The sequence below is a fragment of the Meles meles genome, chromosome 6, assembly GCF_922984935.1.
Source record: "Meles meles chromosome 6, mMelMel3.1 paternal haplotype, whole genome shotgun sequence".
NCBI lineage: Eukaryota > Metazoa > Chordata > Mammalia > Carnivora > Mustelidae > Meles > Meles meles.
Genome location: NC_060071.1, coordinates 106,671,120 through 106,693,526, shown reverse-complemented (window position 1 = coordinate 106,693,526; position 22,407 = coordinate 106,671,120). Strand labels below are relative to the sequence as shown.

The window sequence follows — 22,407 nt, the reverse complement described above, 5'->3', positions numbered from 1 at the left end:
GTAGACAGACCTAGAAGTCATCATTTATACACCTAATTATCTAAGGAATCAACTGATTTGTCATTTGAAAAGACTTGACATTTTCACTGGGATGTCACTATTGCCTGACGTGGGCCTTAGAAATGGTTATTTATTATTTACTGACACTTCATAATTAGCAGAACTGCAGAATCTGTCATTTCCAGTGCTGGAAAAAAACTTCAGAGATCATTTAACCAGTATTTCTATTCTCTGCAGTCTAGTTCCCAGATAAGAGAGTGGAAACTGAGTGAAGATGGCTGACAGGCTGAAAGTCACATCGTAAATGAGAGGCACGGAACTTGAGTTCCAGGAATCCTTCTACTTGGCCACGGGACCTTCCAACAGTCTCTTAGCATCCGAATCCAGCCCTTCCTTTAATGGAAACAGGCAACACCCTATCAGTTATCCAGATTGATGGTGAGAAGATCATCATTAGAAAAAGTTCAAACTTGAAAAGGAAGTTCTAGGGGAGGTAAAGATATTTCAGGTACTCCCTATTAAAGATCTTAATGTAAAAGTAGAAGATTTCAGGGTGCCTGGCTGGCTCAGTTGGAAAACCATGTGACTCTAGATCGTGGGGTCGTGAGTTCAAGCCCCACTTTGGGTGTAGAGATTACTTAAAAAAAAAATAAAAAACTTAAAAGAAAAAAGCAGCAGGTTTATCCCCATTTAGTATCAATGGCTATGAGTAGCATAAAGTTTTATTTCACTGCCTAATCCTCAAAGACAGAAATAGTTATGGGTAAGGTATTACTTTTTAGTGGGATATAGAGATTGTACAAAGAGGTCTATATCACAAGTATTTCATTCATGCATGCATTCATTCAATAAGTATTTATTCAACATCTGTGATATGCCGGGCAGGGTTTGGACAATAAGAACACTGCAGGGAACAAGACCAGGCCCCTGACTTCTTGGGATTTCTATTCAAGTGGAGGAGACAGATCACAAATAAGTAAACAAATTAAAATTGACTTCCAATTTATGCAGATGTTCCTCTGTTCTTTCTGGAAGCTCACTAAAATGACAGCAAATGCAAAAACCCATAAGGAAAAGAGTTCAGGCGAGATGACAGAAGACAGTGGGTATCACCAGAAGTCAATGATATTTTGGAAACTGGAAACAGAAGGACATGGGATAACTGACTCAGCAGACCAAAGAAAGATGACATGTATGTCCACAGGAAGGAGAAGCATGACCATTCCTGCCACAGGAATCCCAAGAGGTTCCGGACTCAGAGACCAGGTATCTTTCAAGGCAGGGGTACAGGGAGGGGCCAAAACAGGAGGTTGGTAGAAAGTATATCTAAAGTACAAGGAGACCCCTAGCTTCTCTCCCACACCCCATAAAATCAAGTGACTATCTTAGCACCTTTCTCCTAACAGCCCCTAGAATCCTTGCAGCCAGGCTTGAATCTTCCAGGAGGAGACAAAGATTTCTCTAGGGGAAATGGACTGGTCCATGAGAAAGGAATTATGGCTGGTGTTTTGTGTGAGCCTCCAACAGAAGCAGCCAGTCCATATCCCTACCTGATCTCTCTGTGGTAAAATTCACACATATAAGGTTCTAGCACCTTCCCATTAAAAGAAAGGACTCCCACTTGAGAGACAGGGCCCAAAACAAACCAAAAAAGAAACTCCAAGGAAGCACAAGGTTGGGAGCAGAAAAAGACTCCAAAACTCAATTGTCATGTCTTCAGAGCTATTGGCAAAGATTTTGCATCCATGAAACAAGAACAGAATGCAATACAAAAAGGAACACTCACAGAACAAGAAAGAAACTCTGTCAACAGCAAAATGTGATAGCAGAGATTAAAAATTATATGATAGGTTTGAAGGATTAAAGTCTTAGAAATCATCCAGCAAGTAGAACAAAAAATTGGAAATAGGACAGGAAAAATTAAGGAGATAACAGGATCATTAGAGAAAGGCTATTATGTAATTAAAAGGAATTCCTAGAAAAGAGAACACAGAATGAATGAGAGGAAAGTATTTTTAAAATTGGAGAAACTTTTCTATAACTAAAGGAGAACAAGTTTTAGGGGTACCTGATGGCTCAGTTGGTATAGCATGTGACTCTGAGTCTCAGGATTGTGAAGTCAAGGTGCACATTGGGCATGGAGCCTACTTAACAATTAAAAAAAAATAATTTTTTTTTAAATGAAGAACAAATTTTTACACCAGGACTGAAATAGGAGGATAGGAGACTCCACAAGGGATATCTTCAAGAGAAAACACCCAGAAGACTTTCATAATCACTCATGGGTGGCAATTAGTCCCCTCTTTATAATATGAGGAAATCAAGCCAAGAGAGGTTAAGGCATTTTTCCAAGGTCACACAGCTAGTAATCAGTGGAACTGGGACTGAAACACAGGTCGGCCTGACTCCAAAGCATGTGTTCTGAACTATAACTGATATTGCCTGAGATCTTTCTGGACTCTGTTATCTTTCTGTAACCTAGCATATTAATGACCCTGCCAGATCTGTGCCACCAGCACGAATTCCCGAATTCACCAGAGTGTGACAAAGGAGGGAATGTTGGGAAATGCTGGGTCATTTGCCCCAACTCTCCCTTCAATCCGAGAAACAAATTTCTCCAGCACCGAAGGAAGGCTCCCACCAATGCAACTCTGTGACAGGCCTAGAGATAGGACTCCTAGAGATTCCTCACAATCATCATGATCTGGTTTGAGTTAGAAATTCCACCGAAGTTCCAATTGGGTAGGTTTGGCTTTGGGATTCTAGAGATTCGTTAGGCTGAAGAGAAATCTGGGTATCAAGATGGTTTTTCTTAGAGTTCCAGGTTGGCCAAGAGCCCATTCAAATCTTCGCCAATCTGGATGATTCTGAGGGCCTAGGTCTAAGCTGATCTAAATGAGGGAAAGGCAGAGGGAAAGGTGTTCCTCTGCACCCTTCTTTCCCAAAGTCAGGATCCTTTCCTCTTCCCTCGAAGTCAGGATTCCTAATGACCTTTTTTCCCCCAGTGCTTTGTTTCTCTCAGTCCATACCATTTAGGGTGGCAGAATGGTCTCACAGGGTAGAAGGATCTCTGGAAGTAGACCATTATTTACTCAGTAAGAAAGGAGTTGAAAACATTGACCTGTAAGCAAAAGCAATCTGCTGGGTCAAGGAATTTTAGCAGCCCTTTTGCTTGGAGTCACATCAGTTTGAGAGTTTGACCCCTGAATGTGTGAAGTGTCTTGCTCCCAAGCCATTGCAGGGGCAGCCAAAATGACAAAGCCTTGGTTAAGGAAAGGCACTTGACTTTTCTCTTGGCCACTCTGTGGCTGTGTTTCTGGAGTGAAGACCCACGAAGTAAACAAGAAATCCTCTGCTCGCTCCATCCTGTCAGAAAAAGCATTTATTTCTGGTGTTGACCTTTCTAAAAAGTTTGTTCTTGCAACTGCACAAGGGATGGAAGGCTGCTCCCATGCAGACGTGTGGACGTGAATGAGGAGAGGGTCACGAGCGTGACCTTGGCATCAAGCCCTCCTGGTTGAATGCTTAAAGAGCTTTTCTCCGAACAACTGCTTCTCTAGTACCCCATAATTAGCCTGCTCTCGGAACTGCATACAGATTGAGTGGCTGGGGAAGAGGAGCAAGAGAATAACTCTAAAAGCAAATAAAAATTATGCAGCTGTCTCTAGCTAGAGAGAGAGAGAGATCACCCACAGAAAATTAGGGAAAGAACTATGACTATACAAAGTTCTCCATTTTTTTTTTTTTTTTTTTTTTTTTTTGCAAATCTCATAGATTGAAAAGAAAGCCTTCAAGCAACTCATCTTTTGCTTGAAAGACATCTACCCTCTCCGAGTATGGACGATTCTTATTCCTTAACGACAGTGAGCTATGCACCGAGACTTACCTTGAATTGAGGATCTGCAGCTCAGATCCAGCCTTAGGGACTGGCTGGCCTCAATCACGTTCCCAGTTCACACCCCAAGTAGAGACACTTTGGGGAACCAAAAACTCCAACTTTGAAGTTGAGCTCACAGAGCTTTGGGATTTGGAGCTACGTTGCCAAAAGTAAACAAATGTACACATGTGGTCATTTTTACCCAAAGATGCCATTATTACACTTGCAGTGAGCTCTGGCTTTTAGAATAATACTTAAATAGAAAATTCAGTTGGGATATTTAAATTATCCTGCTAAAACCAGCAGAGTTAATAACAATATCACAGGCAAGAATCATTATCCAAGAATAATTTCTTGGATAATGATGAACATATGTGAAGAATTCCCTTCCTCACAACCACAACCTAGCCCTGAGGCCTAATGACTACTCCCCAACTCTTCCAACTTCCCAAACATGCTGCAGTCTTGAATGTTCTCCCACTGCACCCAGTGGACCTAGACCCAAGCGTTATTCTAGCCAAGCCCCCCCTCCCTCACCCAGTCAACATCTCTCCTCCGCAAGCTCTCTCTCTCTGGAGCTCCTGAAAGTATTCGGGGTGGGGGGGGGGGAGATGCACTCTCCACAGTTAGAAATGCAGCCTGAGGTGCAATTTAGGGCACACCTACCTTGCCCATCCAATGCTATATAAATGGGACTTGTTAGAGACAGCAAACCCAAACCAAAAAAAGCCACCTAAAGAATTCCACCTTACTAGCAAGGAGGACTATTAATATACATTACAAAAAAAAAAAAATCACCCAATGAAATCTTTTGAATATTTGTTATCCAAAGATACTTCACAAATTAACAACTTTGGTAGAAAATCTCAGGAACTGAGTTCCTGCCAATGAAGATCATTAGAAACCAAGATAATGTGTACCCCAAATGAAAGTTCTAGTCAAAGGAAAAATGATTTGATTCCAATAAAGTTCATTTCAGGCAATTTTTAAATAATGTACTCAGCATGTAAATGAGACGTGTCTATATTATACGTTCTCTCCTTAGGCTTCACTTTGACACTAAGGATAGGTTCGGAGAGTGTGCTCAGTGTCTTCGTCTTTGCCACCACTATATCCCTCTTCCGCTGGGAAGTAGAAGTGGAACTTCCGGGCTGTGTGAGGTAGTGTTGGGTGCTGTCGCCCTCCACTGACACCACTCAGAGACTGCTCCTCAGGGAACTGGCACTGAGGGATACATGCCTAATTTATTTTGACTTAGGTATTGCAAAAGTTGTTGTTGGGGTGTGTGTGTGTGTGTGTGTGTGTGTGTGTGTGTGTATGTTTTAATCTAAAATGGGTAGTAGCTTTTGCCACAGAGCCCCAAAGCTCCATGTCTCCACTTCCTCTGTGGAAATATTTCACTTAATGGCACAGGAATAACCAGTAGCATGCCGAATGTGTACCAGATCTCTGAAAACAAAGAACCTTCAAGCAGTCCACTTTTCTCCCAAAAGAATTTCCTCAAGATGATGCCACAATCACAAAAAAGAGTGGCTCTCAGGTCGTCTGTGATACAGGCACTGGGCAACAGGACCTGTCGATCCTCTGATGTGTCTGAACTCCTGACAGGACAGTGAACCCACATTTGTCATTGTAACGTGCTCTGGAGTCTCATCACCACCAAGATCTTTACCTATCATTGTTGCCAATTTTCTTTTCTTTCTATATGGCAGAGACCAAGGAACTCATGATAACGCCTTTCCTATTAACACACTTTGATATCCTTCTCAATGATCAAATTGCTCCTTAGTTAGCCTTATGACTCCAGGCTAGATCACCCTGCCTTTTCTTTTAGATCTTTTTCTCTCTCTCTTTCTTCGCGAACATCTTCATATTGTTTCCATTTTACATCTTTTTTATTTTTAGTAGGTGGTATGTGGCACTAACACGGTACTCACTTCGAAAAGTGTTTCCCTGGGGCGCCTGGGTGGCTCAGTGGGTTAAAGCCTCTGCTTTCAGCTCAGGTCATGGTCTCAGAGTCCTGGGATCGAGCCCCGCATCGGGCTCTCTGCTTATCGGGGCGCCTGCTTCCTCCTCTCTCTGCCTGCCTCTCTGCCTACCTGTGATCGCTGTCAAGTAAATAAACAAAAATCATAAAAAAAAAAAAAAGTGTTTCGCCTGCAGCCCCTGTCCACCGGACTTTTCAGTTCCAGCGAGCAGTTACTGGCGGTCACATTCTTTTAACGATGACGGTAACTGAAATCTTACCAGGTTCTCACTGAGAGTGCAGTTAATGCCAAGTACATCCGGGGAGCCTCCCCCTGGCTTTGGCAGGTGCCGCTGCTCTAACACCAGCCCAGCCCAGCACCCACCCCACTCACCACAACCTAACAGCATCAGCTCCTACCTTAGAAGTATAGGACCCAAATACGAACAAGGGTTCTTACCGTCATCCAACCTCATGCCTTCATGAAGATGTGGGAGTCCCCCAGATTGCAGGATCACACACACTGAGTTAGAAGTAGGGTGACTCTCCCAACCCACTTCTCTTTTCACTATGCCACATTCTTTTCCTTCCAAATATTTTAAGCTCTTGGGACCGGCAGCACTTCCTTGGCCTGTATCTATATGCATAGCCTCCTTTGTCTCTTGTAAATCCAATTCTGTTCCTTAAGTATCATTTTATTTTTTTAAAGATTTTATTTCCTTATTTGAGAGGGAAAGCACAAGCAGGGGGAGAGGCAGAAGGCAGAGGGAGAAGCAGGCTCCCCGCTGACAGGTAGCCTGATGTGGGGCTGAATCCCAGGACACCAGGATCATCATGATCTGAGCTGAAGGCAGACGCTTAACCGACTGAGTCACCCAGGTACCTCCCCCGTCAAGGATCACGTTTATAAATTTGAATAATATCCTTACACTTATCACTAATTTAAAAAAATTATTCCTGTTAGCAATGGATCCCAAAGAAGCAACAACAAATGTTTACCTTACTCTACTCATGTTTTTTTCTCATCCATTTTAAGCCATTAAGATAAATCACTGGAACGATCCTTATGGGTACACTGACCTGTGTGGAGGGCCAGCTCTTTATAGAGCTAAGTCAAAGTATCTTGATTTCAATTTAGCATCTAAGAAGAGCTTTGCCAGAGGGCTGCCCCAGGGAGCCTAGTCCACCACCACTTGTTGCAGAGCCTGGCCTGGGGGAAGAGGCAATCCTTACCATATCAGCATTAGCAACCAGTACAGAAATAATAATAACAATGAGGGCTATTATTTGTTGAGTGCCTCCTACTGGCAAGAGCTCTACACACATTTCTCATTAAATCCTCACAACAGGGACACTTGGGTGGCTTAGTCCTTAAGTGCCTGCCTTCAGCTCAGGTCATGATCCCAGCATCCTGGGATTGAGCCCCACATCGGGCTCCCTGGTCAGCGGGAAGCCGGTGTCTCCCTCTCCCTCTGCTGCTCCCCTGCTTGTGTTCCCTCTCTCGCTGTGCCTCTCTCTGTCAAACGGATAAATAAAATTAAAAAAAATATTTTAAAGAAATAAATCCTCACAACAACCCTAAGTAGCTCTCAATTCATCTTCATTTAACCAACTTGCTAGACCAACCAGTATCCTCCTTTCCCTTAGACTACTTCCTGATGCCCATGGTGCACCAACTCTTCAAGAGAAATTTAATTGTGCACTTTTGCTCCCACCAGCAAACCTGGAGGGGGACCAAGGGTCCATTGATCTTGTTCCCAAACCTGTTTATGCCACTTGTACTTACTGAAATATGTCACAGAGAAAAGTATAACAAATGATGACAAAGGAATTATAGAAAAGTTAACTGCACAAAAACTGTGTTACATGCTTTAGAAATGTCATTGTTTTGCTTAAAAATCCATTGAATTCAGTGAGAAAACTATAAGCTGAATGATAAAAAGACAAAAAGTCTAGAAAGATTCTGTCCTCTGATTGTTTTTTTCGGTTAACGTCTTCACAGATTCTTGCTCCATTTTGAAGACATTACAGACAATCAAGCATCCAAGCTGTGAATTATGCAGGAAAGACAGAGTAGCCACAGTCAAGCACTATCCTCAAGGAAAGGTCCATCACTCTACACAGAAGCAGCATCAGAAGGTATGTATTCAGGCTTTAAGTTAATATTTACGGTTTTATTCCTTTATAATTCCCTGCTTTAAACAGCTATTACAATCAACACATCACCTACCAATCCTGTTCAAATCATTTAAGAGGTCTCCTACTGAAATTTAGTTCCATTTCACAGACAAAAGAAAGGACCTTTGGAGGCCAAGTAACTTGTCCATCACCACACACCTACTCACAGGATGAAAACCACAGCATCTGACTTTGAAGCCACGGTCTCGATCTTCATGAACAGTGTGCTGTCATCTATATCCCAAACCTGAATATCTAATGTGCCACTTAGCCTTGTAATTCCCTTTGCACAGCAACGTTTTCCTGTGCAGTGGAGAAGACCGAAGTATAAAATAATCTGTTATGAATCTTTTAGCTCCATATGGATTTGCTGGGCTTTTCTGAAAGGATGCATCTCCGCAAGGCTGGCTGTGAAACAAATCTGTAGAGCAAACCCTGTGCTCTCATTGGTTCCTCTAATTCTAGCCATGGAATTCGTCTGTGGAAATGGGCCAGACTTTTGGCAAAGAATGATTCCTCCAGGGTATGTTAGAAAATCCTATACAGCATTTTCCAGATTTTGGAACTCCCTGCCTTCCTTGCTTCCCCATCTCCATACCCTTCGCTTAATTGGTTTATACCTGAGATTTCCTATACCCAGATACCAGATACCTACCCACAGATTTCCTGTACTTGGACAGTGTACTTTACCCAATAGAATGTTGAGAATGGGGGTGGCAGGAATAGTATATACAGCATTGGGGAGCTAGAAAATATACCCCAAACTGACAGTGAGCACTGCCATTAAGATTCACCCTCACTTGAAACCATGAAATTCAAGGGTTTAATTTGCCTGATATTAAAGATGTCAAATATACATATACACACACACACAATAATGTATATATATTTAAGTTACATTCATGATACATCTTTCTCCACTTAAACTGAATTTGTCCCTGGAAATCTTAAAAGTGAGAAAAGAAAAAAATAAGTACAAGATTTAAAGTTTCTTGTCGAATTTTTTCCTTTCTTTTCCTTTCCTCTTTTTTCTTTCTTTCTTTCTTTTTGTGGAGCAGTCTCTGTTATACTATGACTCTAAATCTTGTGAAATAATAGAAATCATAAGACTACAGGGCTCAGGGGTGCCTGGGTGGCTCAGTGGGTTAAGCCTCTGCCTCTGGCTCAGGTCATAATCTCAGGGTCCTGAGATTGCCCCGAATCAGGCTCTCTGCTCTGCAGGGAGGCTGCTCCCCCCACACCAACCTGCCTTTCTGCCTACTTGTGATCTCTCTCTCTGTCAAATAGATAAATAAAATCTTTTTAAAAAATAGACTACTGGGCTGAAAAAAGTCTTAAAGAAACCATGTTCATTTCTTCCTCCTCCCTCCCCTCTTCCAGGTTAGTCCAATCCAAGCCATGTATCCCAGCCAGAAGCCATTTTATTTTTGCATTACAGTAGAGAATTAGAACATAGCTCATCTAGTATTTAATAACCCTCCCTGGAATTAGGGTCGAAGAAAAATCCTCCCGGATAGGGGACGGATGGCACAGCCTCCCGACCCAAGGTGCATGGAGCCCACGGAGGTCTTTGACTTTTCCCAAGCAGTGGGATCTCTGCCGACTCACAATAAACCAACAGACTTCTTGCTAACTGTAGTGTTTTTCTGACTGTTGTCCCAGAAAATGAACATGAAGCATGGTGAGGAAAAGCATAGTCCTGTAAGACCTCTGGATGCTTGGAAGGGAAGCCTTAGGTAGTGGCAATATCAGGTACCTTCACACCGTACTATTCAGAAGGCCAGCACCATGCTTAAAAAAAAAAAAAGTTTCCCCTGAAGGGGAAGGAAGCTGAGGCTAAAAATATATCATGCCAGCTGTTATAAATGCTTCTCAAAGGAAGCAAAGCAACTAGAGTTACCTCTTTGAAGAGCAAAGGAGGGGTTAAGGAAATAATGGAATTTTTCAGTTACATGCCAGGTTGGCTAGATTTGGGGGAGGAAGAAATTTTCCAACCAGAAAGTATGTTGGTAAAAGACAAAATAATTCCATGAAGATTTATTTATACGGCACCAGTGGCTTGGGATGGAGAAGACCTGCAGCCTGCAAAGAAGAACTGGGGTCTGCAGGCCTTGCCCTTTCTTTTCAGTTTCCAAGAGGCCACTCCCAAGACCTTGCTTGCTGTCAGGCTACCTACAGTTGTGTTGCATCCCTCCTTCCCTTGAATACTTGGGTTCTGATGGTTTTTTGCAGACTGACTGGAATGAGCTTGAAATGACTGCTGGTCTTGTAAGAAAATGCTGAAGGGCAGAGGATTTCTTGAACCAAACATGTGTCTCTGAAGGAGTTGGCCCTGGCTGAAGGGGTCAATCCATGGGCTCGGGCTGGGGGGTGGTTCTCCAGTGGCAGATCAGGGGTTCCCAAAGGAGCCACTTTCCCTGAGACCCTTGCCTGCTGGAGTGGTTTTGCTCCAGGTGTTGGCTCCTTGGGGCCTAGCCACCCTCCTTCCCATAAATGAACGGACCCTCTACGGTTCTGGAAGGCCAGGTCACAAGGACAAAAGCCTAAGAAATATCCAGGTATCGGATGCCTCGGTAGTTTTTGTTTTTTTTCACTTTCAGTTTTGAAGTAACTATAGATTTAACAAGAAATTGCAAAAATTCTACACAGAGAGGTGTCATGTACCTGTCCCTCGTGTCCCCACAAGGTGACATTGTAGCCAACTACAGCGCATTATCAAAACCAGGAAATCATGGGGCACCTGGGTGGCTCAGTGGGTTAAAGTCTCTGCCTTCGGCTCAGGTTCTGATCCCGGGGTCCTGGGATCGAGCCCCGCACCGGACTCTCTGCTCAGCAGGAAGCCTGCTTCCCTTCCTCTCTCTGCCTGCCTCTCTGCCTGCTTGTGATCTCTGTCTGTCAAATAAATAAATAAAATCTTAAAAAAAAAACAACCAAAAAAACCCAAACCAACCAGGAAATCAACATTCATGCAATACAATTAACGAGACTACGGACCTGACTTTGGGTGTCATGAGTTTTGTACACATATCTGGGGGGCGGGGGTGCTTATAAATTTGCGTACAACCCTATGGCATTTTTTTCCACATGAATAAATTCATATAACCACCTCCACAATCTCAATCACAGTATGTTATTAAACGTCTGCTAGTATTGAGACCTAGTTGGCAAAATAAGTCATGCAAAAAAAAAAGCAAGAGTAATGACAAATGTCACTATGAGGATTATGACAGAAGGCAAAATGATCAATATTATCACCAGATACTTAGTGAATTCCCAAGGACGTTTTCTCGTTTATTTTGGAAATTCATTAACTTCATGAACATCTGCCTGGTGAGCCCAGGAATTTATTAAGTTCCTACTGTTCAGCAAACACTTAACGGCGGGGCGGGCAGACAGGCTTCAGTTCACATGCCATCTCTTATTGAATTATAGTGGCTGCCTTGAGGGGTCTATGGAGGAAGACTGGGAGGCCACATCTGGCCCGAGCATGAGACAGCAAGGATCTAACAGAGATACGCTGCCACAAGAAGATGGGAGCTGAACCGTGCCAGGAAATGACCATCTCCACAGTTTCTGTGACTTTTTGAGCCACGCAAGTGTTCTAGGTACCGGGAAAGAGGGATTGAGAAGACACAGTCCTTGTCCCCAAGGAGTCTCCCTCCTCAAGGGAAGGTAAACATGTCAGCCAAGAACCGTGACACAGAATGCTAATGCTAAGGCTGATGCTGAAACATCAGGGTCAGTGCAAAGTCCCAGGAGTGGGGATACAATTTGGCAGGATCTTAGATCTGTGCGCTATGGAGAACCATGCGGGGGCAAGTGCAGAGTCAGAGTCAAACAAGGTTCTGCTAGCTAGTAATTGAGTCGATCTCTGGGAATAGGATTAGGAGAGACAGTCATGTCTCCTCAAGTTCAGAACCAGACTCTGGAGACAGGCCGTCTGGGTTCAAACTCCAGTTCATCCAAACTTGATTGGTCTGTGACACTGGTCAAGCGACTTCACCCTCTGTACCTCAGTTTTCCTCATCTTTCAAGTGGGGATAACAATGACACCCACATCATGGAGGTATGAGGATTAAATGAGTTAATATTTGTGGAAAGGGTTTTGAATGGTAGCCAGCACACAGCAAACAATACACAGCAGTGTGCTATCACTGTTAATTTACTTTTCATGATCTCTGGTACCAATATTTTTTAAGGTATTGTTTTTATTACAAGAAAAATCAACTGAGACTAAGAAAAGAAATACTAAGGTTCCAAAGTATACCATGAGATTGTAGAAGTGGGCAGTTTAAATGGAACATTTTTGAAGAATTTCTGTTACCCAAAGTTTCTGAGTTCTTGCCTCATACTAGGCTGAGCAAAGGGCAGCATGTTTTCAGACCCAAACGTAAAGAATGTGAAGAAAAATCAAGTATTGCAACAATTTGAATAGAAGCAAGTTTCTTTCATTCGTAACCACAGTATGTAGTTCTTTTCTAGGTCCACGTCCACCAGCGAAGAGTAGAAAACGGTTAGAAAGGTAGTCGGAGAAAAAAGAAAAGAAAGAAAGGAAAGGCAGTCTGTCCTACAAGAGGTGGCACTGACCTCCACATAAGGGAATTCTGTGGGCTCTTCAGAAAACCAGGAGGTCTTTTTCCTGAATGTTCTTTTCCTGAATGGTTTGCTTTTTTCTATAGCAGACTGCAGACAGGAAGCAGACATAGAGATGCTAAGCCAGGTTCTACGCACTTCACAACTGGAATTGCTTATAATGGCCAAAACAAAGTTGACTAAGGCTTGTGTCTGGTTTGCGACAGCCAATGCCTTGGTTCTTTCTAGAGCCACGGGCTCATGAAGAAGAATCTGCACATTCTTGTTTTTAGTGATCAGACCCGTGAATAGACTTAAGGAGAGTGAGGTACTGAAAAGTACAGTACTGCTCTTTGGAAACACCTTGATGCTATCCAGAATGTTGACTCGACTTCTCAACTGCCCCAACCCATTCTTTGCTTTCTCATGGAAGGTCTGGCTCAAAGGTCTTATGTGATCTCACTTAACGCCTGCAGCTGATGAAAGTAACTCTTGCCTCTGCTTAAATGGATGAAAACAGGTTAATTCCCTCATACAGGGTTTAGTTTTCACCCCCTTCTCTTAGCCTCATGCTAATTCCTTCCTTACAAAACTTCCCATGGCATCATCATGTGCATTTTAAATGTCCTCTAAACATCATTTTCGTCCATCTCAATGGTCTAGCACCTTCTCTAATTCAACACACATCCAAAATTGAGCTTGTAGCTGGTTTCTCTCCCTTCTTGCTTTTTCTCTCTTTGGAATCACTAACTCAACTTTCTTTATCCCTTAAATGCCTACCATGTGTGAAGTACTCCCACTTTATCTCTAATACTCCTTTTTGATAAATCCAGTGGTTAATTCTTTTTTTTTAAAATATTTTATTTATTTTATTTGACAGAGAGAGAGGCCACAAGTAGGCAGAGAGGCAAGCAGAGAGAGGGAGAAACAGGCTCCCCACCGAGCAGAGAGCCCGATGTAGGGCTCGATCCCAGGACCCTGAGATCATGACCTGAGCCGAAGGCAGAGGCTTAAACCACTGAGCCCCCCGGGCGCCCCTAAATCCAGTGGTTAATTCTTGGTCCTCCTTTTCTTGGATGTATCAGCAGAATTTTTTCTGATCACCTTTCCCCCATGAAACACATTCTTCATTCATTTTGCAAGATGCGCACACACTTTAGTTTTTCCTGACTTCAGTGGTTTCTCTGTGTTCCTTTTTACTTTATCCTCCTCTTCCTCAGTCTTCATGTTGAAGTACCCAGGCTCAGGCTTGGTCCTCTTCTCTACCTACATCTTTGCTTTGGTAATTTCATTCGATTTCAGAGCTTTAAATACTACCTCTGCACTGGTAAATGTCTATCTCAGATCAGTCCCCCTGCCAAACTGCATACTCATACAGCTAAATGCCTACGAGAAATGTCTGATCATCTCCTGAGCTCCTAGATGCATCACCTATGATACAACTCCCAATCCTGTTTTCAAACTTAATAGAAACTTTCTCCATCCTTCTAGTTACATAAGCAAAAACTCTGGAGTCATTCTTGAATTCTTTCCCTCATACACGTCATCTCTTTCGTCAGGAAATCCCATTGGCTGTACTTTGAAAATACAGTCAGACTCTGACCACTCTTCTCTCTTCTACCTCAGCCATCCCGGTCAGAGTCAGCAGTGTCTTGCCTGGATTACTGCAATAGCCTCTGAACTGGTCTTTGTGTTTCCATCCTTGCCCTGGTACAGCCTATTCTTAACACAGCAGCCAAAGTGATCCCTTTAAAATGTAAGCCAGACCACGTCACTCATCTGCCAGAAACCCTCCACCAGCTTCTTGGTTTCCTGAGACCAAAAGTCAAAGTCCTTGCTATGGCCTGCAGTGCCCTGTAGGATCTGTCCTTCCCTGGTACTTCTGCAACCCCCGCCACTCTCTGCCTCACTCACTCATTCCCTTTTAGTCACTGGCTTTCTTCCTTTTCCCCAACAAGCTGGGAAAGGATTTTAGGATCTTTGCTTAAGCCTTTTCTCTGGCCTGACTATTCCACTTGGCCAACCCCCTTACCTCCTTCAAGTCTTTGTTCACATGTTACCTTCTCGACGAGGTCTATTCTTACCATCCTACTTAATACTAAAACCACTTCACCATCTATGCCTGAATCTCCTGACCCTACTCTCTTTTTTTAAAATTTCCGTGTCACTCACCAATCTCTAACACACTATATAATTTCCTTATATATTATAATTTAAATATGCTAGACTACAAACTCCACAAGGGAAAGTATCTTTGTCTTGTCCACTGATGCACCCGTGAGCGCCTAAAACAGGTTAGGCATATAGCAGGTGCTCAATAAACATATTCTAAGTGAATGAATGAACAAATAAATGAATCGATAATGTATATCCCAGTCAGTATTGAATCCTAATTCTCATAATTACACCTAGGAACAATTCTAGGACCTATTCCTTCAGCTCCATGCCTGTTCCTATCCTCATGATACTTTTACTACTGCGCAACTGAGGTTTGGAAACTCAGCACTTGTCACTCATCTGGTTTGCTCCCAGCAGACCAGTCCCCCTACAGCATTGTTCGTATCACTGCCATGTCCATGGCGGGATGCTTGGACTCCTTAGACTTCTACCAGCTTACTTGGATTACCTGGCTCTCCAATTCCCCACCCCAGTCTACTTTTTTTTTTTAAAGATTTTATTTATTTATTTGACAGAAAGAGAGAGAGAGAGAGAGAGATATCACAAGTAGGCAGAGAGGCAGGCAGAGAGAGAGAGAGAGGGAAGGAGGCTCCCTGCCGAGCAGAGAGCCTGATGCGGGACTCGATCCCAGGACCCCAAGATCATGACCTGAGCCGAAGGCAGCGGCTTAACCCACTGAGCCACCCAGGCGCCCCCCAGTCTACTTTTACTGCCTTCTCTCACTATTCTTTTCCTTTCATGAACCCCTCCTTCTTCCTCACTGTCTTCCAACCCTGACCGTGTATTACAACCTCCACGCCTTTGTTCAAAATACATCTCCTGCCATCTCCACCCCCCTTACTTGGATTACCTGTTACCTGCAAAGGCTTTCCTGACCCTCTGGTCCACAAGGATATTTCCATTTTATGCTTTCACAGCCATTGCAGTACAGACCCCCTGTTCCGCTGACACAACCTATATCGCCTGATGGCAGCTACTGGGGTTATTTTTTTAACTGTACTTTTATGTAATGCATGGGTCATTATGTAAAACTTTTGCAGATTAGTCTGGCTAGAGGGAGAGATTTCACTTTTAATTGTGAGACTGACAGATACATCTTCTCTCTCTACTTATATTATTGGTTCTCTGAAAGGGAATCACTTTCTTCAAGCTTCCTTATATTTCCCATGGCCTCGAACATAGTGCTGGGCATCCAGGACGCGGGTAGTGTTTGCAATGAATGGAGGATGCAGCATCCACATAGGGAGGTGGTCATGGATGCTCAGGCACTTTGCTGGAGCATAAGGACCAAAGGATAAAACGTTCATGCAATAAGCCAAGATTAAAAACCAAAAACTATGTAAGGAAGTTGTCTTCTAGTTAGTTTCATTTCATTAACTGTCATAAATATGGTTGGTTATTTGAAAATGTGAAGCACCAATTGATCTCCGTTCTCTTACTGTGATTTATAATCCTGTTGTAGTGTGTGAATATCTTTCCTGTTTTGAAAGAAGGAAGACATGTAGCTCGTCAGTGCAGCAGGAGAGGTCCAGCAGCCTTCAGGCCAACCCATTTTCTATTGTAGTGAAACGGCCAAAGGTCACGGCATCATTGAGGACCCCTAGTCTACTCTGCAAGGCCCAGGCTCAGGGAAAGGTGCTTTCATCAGGTGACGATTAGAGATGCAAATGCCGTTACAGATTCTGTGGGTCGGTGTTAGCGCTTTCCTCCTCCGTGTCCTTCCTACTCTCTCTCATTTATTCGCTTAGCAGACGCCATTGCCAGCTCTGGCTGGGGCTTGGCGTCCACATACAGAATCTCAAGTCTCTTCACCACCACCTTCCACGATGGATATCATGAATGTTCTCATTTTAAAGGTGAAGACCCTGCTCAGAGAGGTTAAGTAACTTGGCCCAGTTGTAGATCTGAGATTTGGACTTGGTAGGGCTTTGACATCAAAGTCCTCGTTCTTTCTACTTCGTCAAACTGCCTCCCAGGTGCCCAGGATGCATATGATAGGGGCACAAATGAATGAATGACCCCAAAATTTGCAGCTTTGACAAACACCATTTAACCACCATAGACAATGCAGAAGACTAAAGCAGTAGCACTGTTTTGTTAGATACTGAGATACAAGTGTTGACATGGCCCAAGGGTTTGCATGAAAGTTTCTGGAAGACAGATCTCAGCTTTCTTTGCCAAGGTTCTGAAACAGGATTCCAGCCCCTTCCTTCTTCCTGAGATATGTAATCTAGTTATCTTGTCAAACCTTGAAGTCTTTTTCTACTCAAGCACTACACAGGGACCCAAAGGTCTGGGAGACCATGACAGTCATCTCCACATTTCCTCCCCTCTGCGCGGCCGGGCGGCGATGGTGAAAAATGGAAGTACCCATGGACGACAAACTGCTAACCACCCCAAATGTACTAATCTTGTCAAGACTTATAGCCCTGAGTGTGCAAATCAGGAGAGACAGAAATAGGATGACCTAAGATGAATGACATAAAATTCAGTTTTGAGAGGGCAGGCAGCTTGGAGCTCGCCTCTCTCCCAGCTATCAAAGAGTTCTGTAACAATTACTAGATGCTGTCCCTGACCCAGGAAACTTGGGCCAAAAAGCTCTGTCATTCAGCCTTCATGTGTCTGCCTTAATAGTCCCAGCCACCGCTCTCTGTCACACAGCGGCTAGTGAAACCGTTCCCTGGATTACTAGTCTGCAAAAGAGACTGCCCCCAGATTCTCTTACATTATCAAGTAATGAGCAATAGTCCCTTAATTCCCCAAATGTACGAGTTATCGAAATCTCAGTGTAAAAATAAAGAAAGGAGAATTAAAAATCTCATGTTGTAGCTTTATGAACGCAGTATCTTAAGTATTTCCTTGGTTATTTCAATTAATGTAGTTCTAATCCGACGCTCCTATGTATTTGAGAAAGCCCTTTCAAAGGGCCCATTAGCAGAGAGTTCCGAGTGGAGGTTGAGGCCAAGAAACCGTCACTGTTAATTCTTACTACTCTCAGATCTTTTAATTGGGGGTCCTGAATGTTGACAGGCACGGAAGATGTGACAAAAGCTTTCCCCCGAGAAAGTTATCTCAGTGCTGACACTGTATTCACAGACACAAGCAACTAGCATCAAGGATTTCCGTTTAATGACGGGTGCCCCTGTCCCAGGTTGCCACTGTTTGTCACTTTGCTTAGCCTAGGTGGGGAACCGCAGAGAGGACTCCTGGCCCTAGTCCCGGCTGTGCACAGGGTACTTTGCTTTAGTGGTCAAAGGAGCAGAAAGCTGTCCTCTGCTCTCCCCTTCCACAGAGCTGTCCCCGACCCACCTTTCCTAAGTTAGACTGAGCAAGAAAAGGCCACAGCAGTCACACCAGGCCACAGCACAGAGCAGCATTCTCAGTTAGCAGACCTGTTTTCCCAGTCAGGGGACAAAGTGCCCCCAACAAGGGGGACAAAAACCAGAAAATGCAAGGGAGGGAACATTCCAGGGTGAAATATATTTAAAAAAAAAATAAAAAAGGAAGAAAGAAAGAAAAAGGAAAAAAAAAAAAAAAGAAGGGAAAAAAAAAAAGAAAATGCACAAATCCCATGAGGGCATCTGGTTAACCAGGGTTAGAATCAGGTTTAGAGAATCACACGTAACTCAGTGTCTTGGCAAATCCCAAAACCCCAGGGTGAAAGGCATGTGGGTAAAGCCATTTCTACTTGTGGAAATAGGAAGTTTCCTTCTTTTACCATTTATTCTCTCTCTTATTTTTTAGTCTGTTTGTAACCCATACTTGGACCATCGATCACTTTTACCCACCCCCCTCCCATCCCCAGTATTTTTATCTTTCCAGAATGAAAGGAGCAACAAAGATGGGATCCAAAGATCCCTTTCCCACAGCCAATTCCAGTGAGCCCCTCTCTCCCAGGGTTCCAGGGGGCTCAGAGCAGACATTCTCAGCAAGACGTGCCACACACAGCAAGTCACCACATCAGACTGCTCTAGAGGGCTTCCAGGGAACTTACTTGTACTTGTGCTGGTTCCAATTGTATTGATTGTGGTGGGGACAGATGAGGAGGAGTAGAGGGGCACGTGGCCGTTCTCACACCCCAGGCTTTTGTCCTGCCAGTTGGAGGCATTGATGCAAATCCCAGAATCCCGAGAGTTCTGCCACCCATTGAGCTTGTCATCGGAGTTCTGTCTTTGGTGATAGTAGTGTGTCTGCCCATAATCCACAGAGTCCGAGCGGCTTCGGTTCTGGCCGCCAAAGCTGGTCGATGTGCGGTCCTCCAAGTGATTCAGCCACATGGCTAACGCGCTGCGGTCTTCCAGCGAAGTGGCCGGATGTATCAAAGCATAGGACAGCAGTTGCCTGCTCTCCTCAATGTGCTGGTTGTGTTCAATAGAGTGCGCCAGGATTTTGGGCAGCAGTTTCATATACTCTACTTTTGCATCAAGGTTTCCTGGCTTCAGCAAAGGCAGATGAGTTAACAGGAGGGAAATCACTTTATCCTTGGATTCCTGTTGCCATTGGTTAATGATTCCTGGAAGGGAAAATATAGAGGGCAAATAAGCAAATCCACCCACCACGGCATGAAACACCACACTGTAAAGAGAATTCCTATGGGTTAGAGTCTCCTTCATGTATCCTGGCTAAGTTTTTCTTAAAACAGCCCATGCGTTGGATTGGATAACTAACTCCAGGTTGCCAGGAGGCAGTGACATAAAAGAAACACAGAACAAATGTTCTTAGATGTTGGGGTGCCCAATCTAATTCCCACTCACGTCTCTAAAGAGCCTACAGCTACTTTGGTACAATCAAATAGAATTTACAGAGCGGTGTTCTTAGAAAAGCCTAGCTACGCCTTCAGATAGACGGGGATAAGGATTAAGAAAATCTCCACAGAGAAGGAAGTGTTGTCTTGTCAGAGGTTCATTGGATTCTTGGGGGGAGAGGGGTCAGGCTGCTTTCCCTTCTGAAGACATCTGTGGAAAAGTGGTTTACACCATAGCCAAGGCATTTGTGTGAAGGTGGTAAAACTTCCTAGATAGAGAAACCTGTCAGGAAAAGAAAGGACTCCCCTCATCTCGGTGAAGTAAGACGACACCTTTCTCATGAGAAGCTGCCTCAGAAACCACTGTGACCTCAAAGCTAGATCTCAAAGCTAGACTTAGCTCAGGTGGCACCTCTGATCACACATGAGAAGCCAAGCTATTTTTCTTTACATATAGACGACCTGTCTAGTTATTTTATTATGGTAAAGTATGCATAAAACAATATTTACCATTTTCACCGTTTTTAAGTGTATGGTTGTGTGGCAATAAGGACATTCACAATGTTGTGCAGCCATCCCCGCCATCCATTTCCGAATCTTCGTCATCTTTTCAAACTGAAACTCTGTACTCCTTGAATAACAATTCCCTATTTCTCCCCTCCCCCAGCTCCTGGCATCCACTGTTGCATTTTCTGTCTCTATCTATTTGACTACTCTAGTTACCTCGAATCAGTGGGAACCTACAGTGTTTGGCCTTTTGTGACTGGTGACTTCATTTAGCGTCATGTCTTCAAAGCTCCTTCATGAGAAGATCCATTTGCGACACACTCTCAAGGATCCCTTCCTGTCCCCTTCTACCAAAAACACACACTTGTTGCCTTTAGGTAAACATGGATAAACAATGTACTTTGACTCTGACTAGCCTTTGAGAAGTAGCTTGATCTGGAAACTGGTAGTTATCTTCAGAGCCTGGGGCCACTAGAAAGCAAGCTCCCTTCCTGAAAAGTCACTCCTGACACCTGAAGACATTGTCTCTGGCCTACTGATTACCCTACATAGGCTAGGGCAGGGCAGTCCTCCTGGCTTTCATGCAGTATCTGCAGAGTCAAAAAGGGGTCTCTGGAATTTAGCAGAAGGGCTTCACGATTCTAGTGAGGCACAAACATATCAGGACACACTCAAGGGTCATTGCTGACCAGAAGCTACAAATGCATCAGCCAAGTACTGTAAGCCCGTCAAGACCAAGGGTATATCCAAAGAAAACTGTCAGGCAAGGAAGGCATGATATATAATGCAAGAATGTGGGCTCTGGAATCAGGCAACCTTGGGCATGGATCCAGGGTCTGTCACTTAATTTGCCATGGGACCTCGGTATGTTACTTTGCCTGTAGGAACCTCAACTGTCTCATCGTTTAAGACTGTTACCAGCAGCATCTGTCCCTCCTTGCATGGTAATGTATCGAAATGACAGGTCAAGTACTCAATGGCAGAAGTAATGCCTTCTACTCATCTCTACATTAATCAGGTCCCACCTTAGACCCATGTGGGTTGGTTTCAGATACCGAGTTTCAAAAATAATTATAGAGTCTAAAGATGACCCAGGGAAGGTCATTAAAAAATATCAGAGTTGGAAGAGGTAGGAAGTCAAAAGGTGAAAAAAAAAAGAAAAGAAAGAAAGTCAAAGGGTGAAAGAAAACAAGGCTTACAACTGAACAACAGGAAGAGATGCTCCATGTGGGGATTTCATAAGAAGATGAAGACTCAACGATTTGAAGTCCAAGTCTTCAAATGGAAGCAGCAGAGATTAAGACTGGATGTGTAGAAGAAATGAAGTGTCAGAGTGACAAAAGACCCAGAGGAGTCACCAAGGAAGGCTTTATCATATCTGCCCTGGGGGCCTGAAGAATAGAGATAGACGAGTCTTGGGAAGCACCATTGGGTAGAATGTAATGTGAGCCACACACAGTATTTGAAATTTTCTAGCATTAAAAGAAAAGTGAAAAGAGGGAGACGAAATAAATTTTAATGATATATTTCTTTAATCCAATATATCAAAACATTATTATCTCAATTTGCAATCAATATAAATCATCTATGAAATAGTATACATTCTTTTCTTTGCATCAAGTCATCACCCCCCAGGGTGTGTATTACCACTGACCTCACATTTGTAACTGGGACTAGCCACAGCTGAAGGGCTCAGAAGCCATGTGTGGCTGCCCAGCCACAGGGCTGGAGACATTCAGATGGGGAAAGAGGATGGCAGGAGGGCACCCATGACCTCAGCAGGTCCCTCCCGGCTCCCTAACTCTATATTTAGCTGTCACCTGACAAAAGACAACCCTGGTGCATTCCATTAGTACAGCCTCCCTTTTAAAGCAGTTTTGGGAGACGGTGGAAGCACCAGTTCCAGCTTCTCATCGACACATTTTCAGGAAACACCCAGCATGTTTTTAATTATGAATATGCTCCGGACAAAGATGAAATCTATTCATTAAGCCCACGGAACTAAAGAGTCATTGGCAAGAAGCAAAAAGTCTCGAGAGAAAGATACAGCTGTGTCTGATGCCAGCTCAATGAGCAGATGTGGCTAGTGTACACCTGGAAAATGTTAAGTGTAGAAAGAAAATTCAGGAACCAGTTTTAATACAAATTCACAGGGTTGAGGAACACCCTGGCTTTCTGCAAGGTTACTTTCCTGTTTGGGGATTCTACCCTTCTGCAAAAGGTCAGCCTGGAAAAAAAAAAAAAAAAAGAGGAACAAAAACAGAACATAAATAGGACTCGGAGTGCAAACTAACCACGTTATCTCCATGTAAGCACTCTCTGCCAGGGATTAGCAGCAAAAGGGAGAGGAAAACAAGGGCCCTGGCCCTGGTCCCTTCCACGCCT

General features: G+C 43.6%; 1 protein-coding gene across 2 annotated transcripts in view; it reads right to left on the bottom strand.

Annotated features, from left to right (window-relative positions):
* The window catches only part of SAMD4A (sterile alpha motif domain containing 4A), a 207,692-nt gene that overhangs the window by 66,847 nt on the left and 118,438 nt on the right, over window positions 1-22,407 (bottom strand). For both annotated transcript variants that reach the window (XM_046008460.1, XM_046008461.1), the window contains exon 3: window positions 18,766-19,284. In XM_046008460.1, the coding sequence (XP_045864416.1) occupies window positions 18,766-19,284 (519 nt within the window). The remainder of the gene's footprint in view (window positions 1-18,765; window positions 19,285-22,407) is intronic.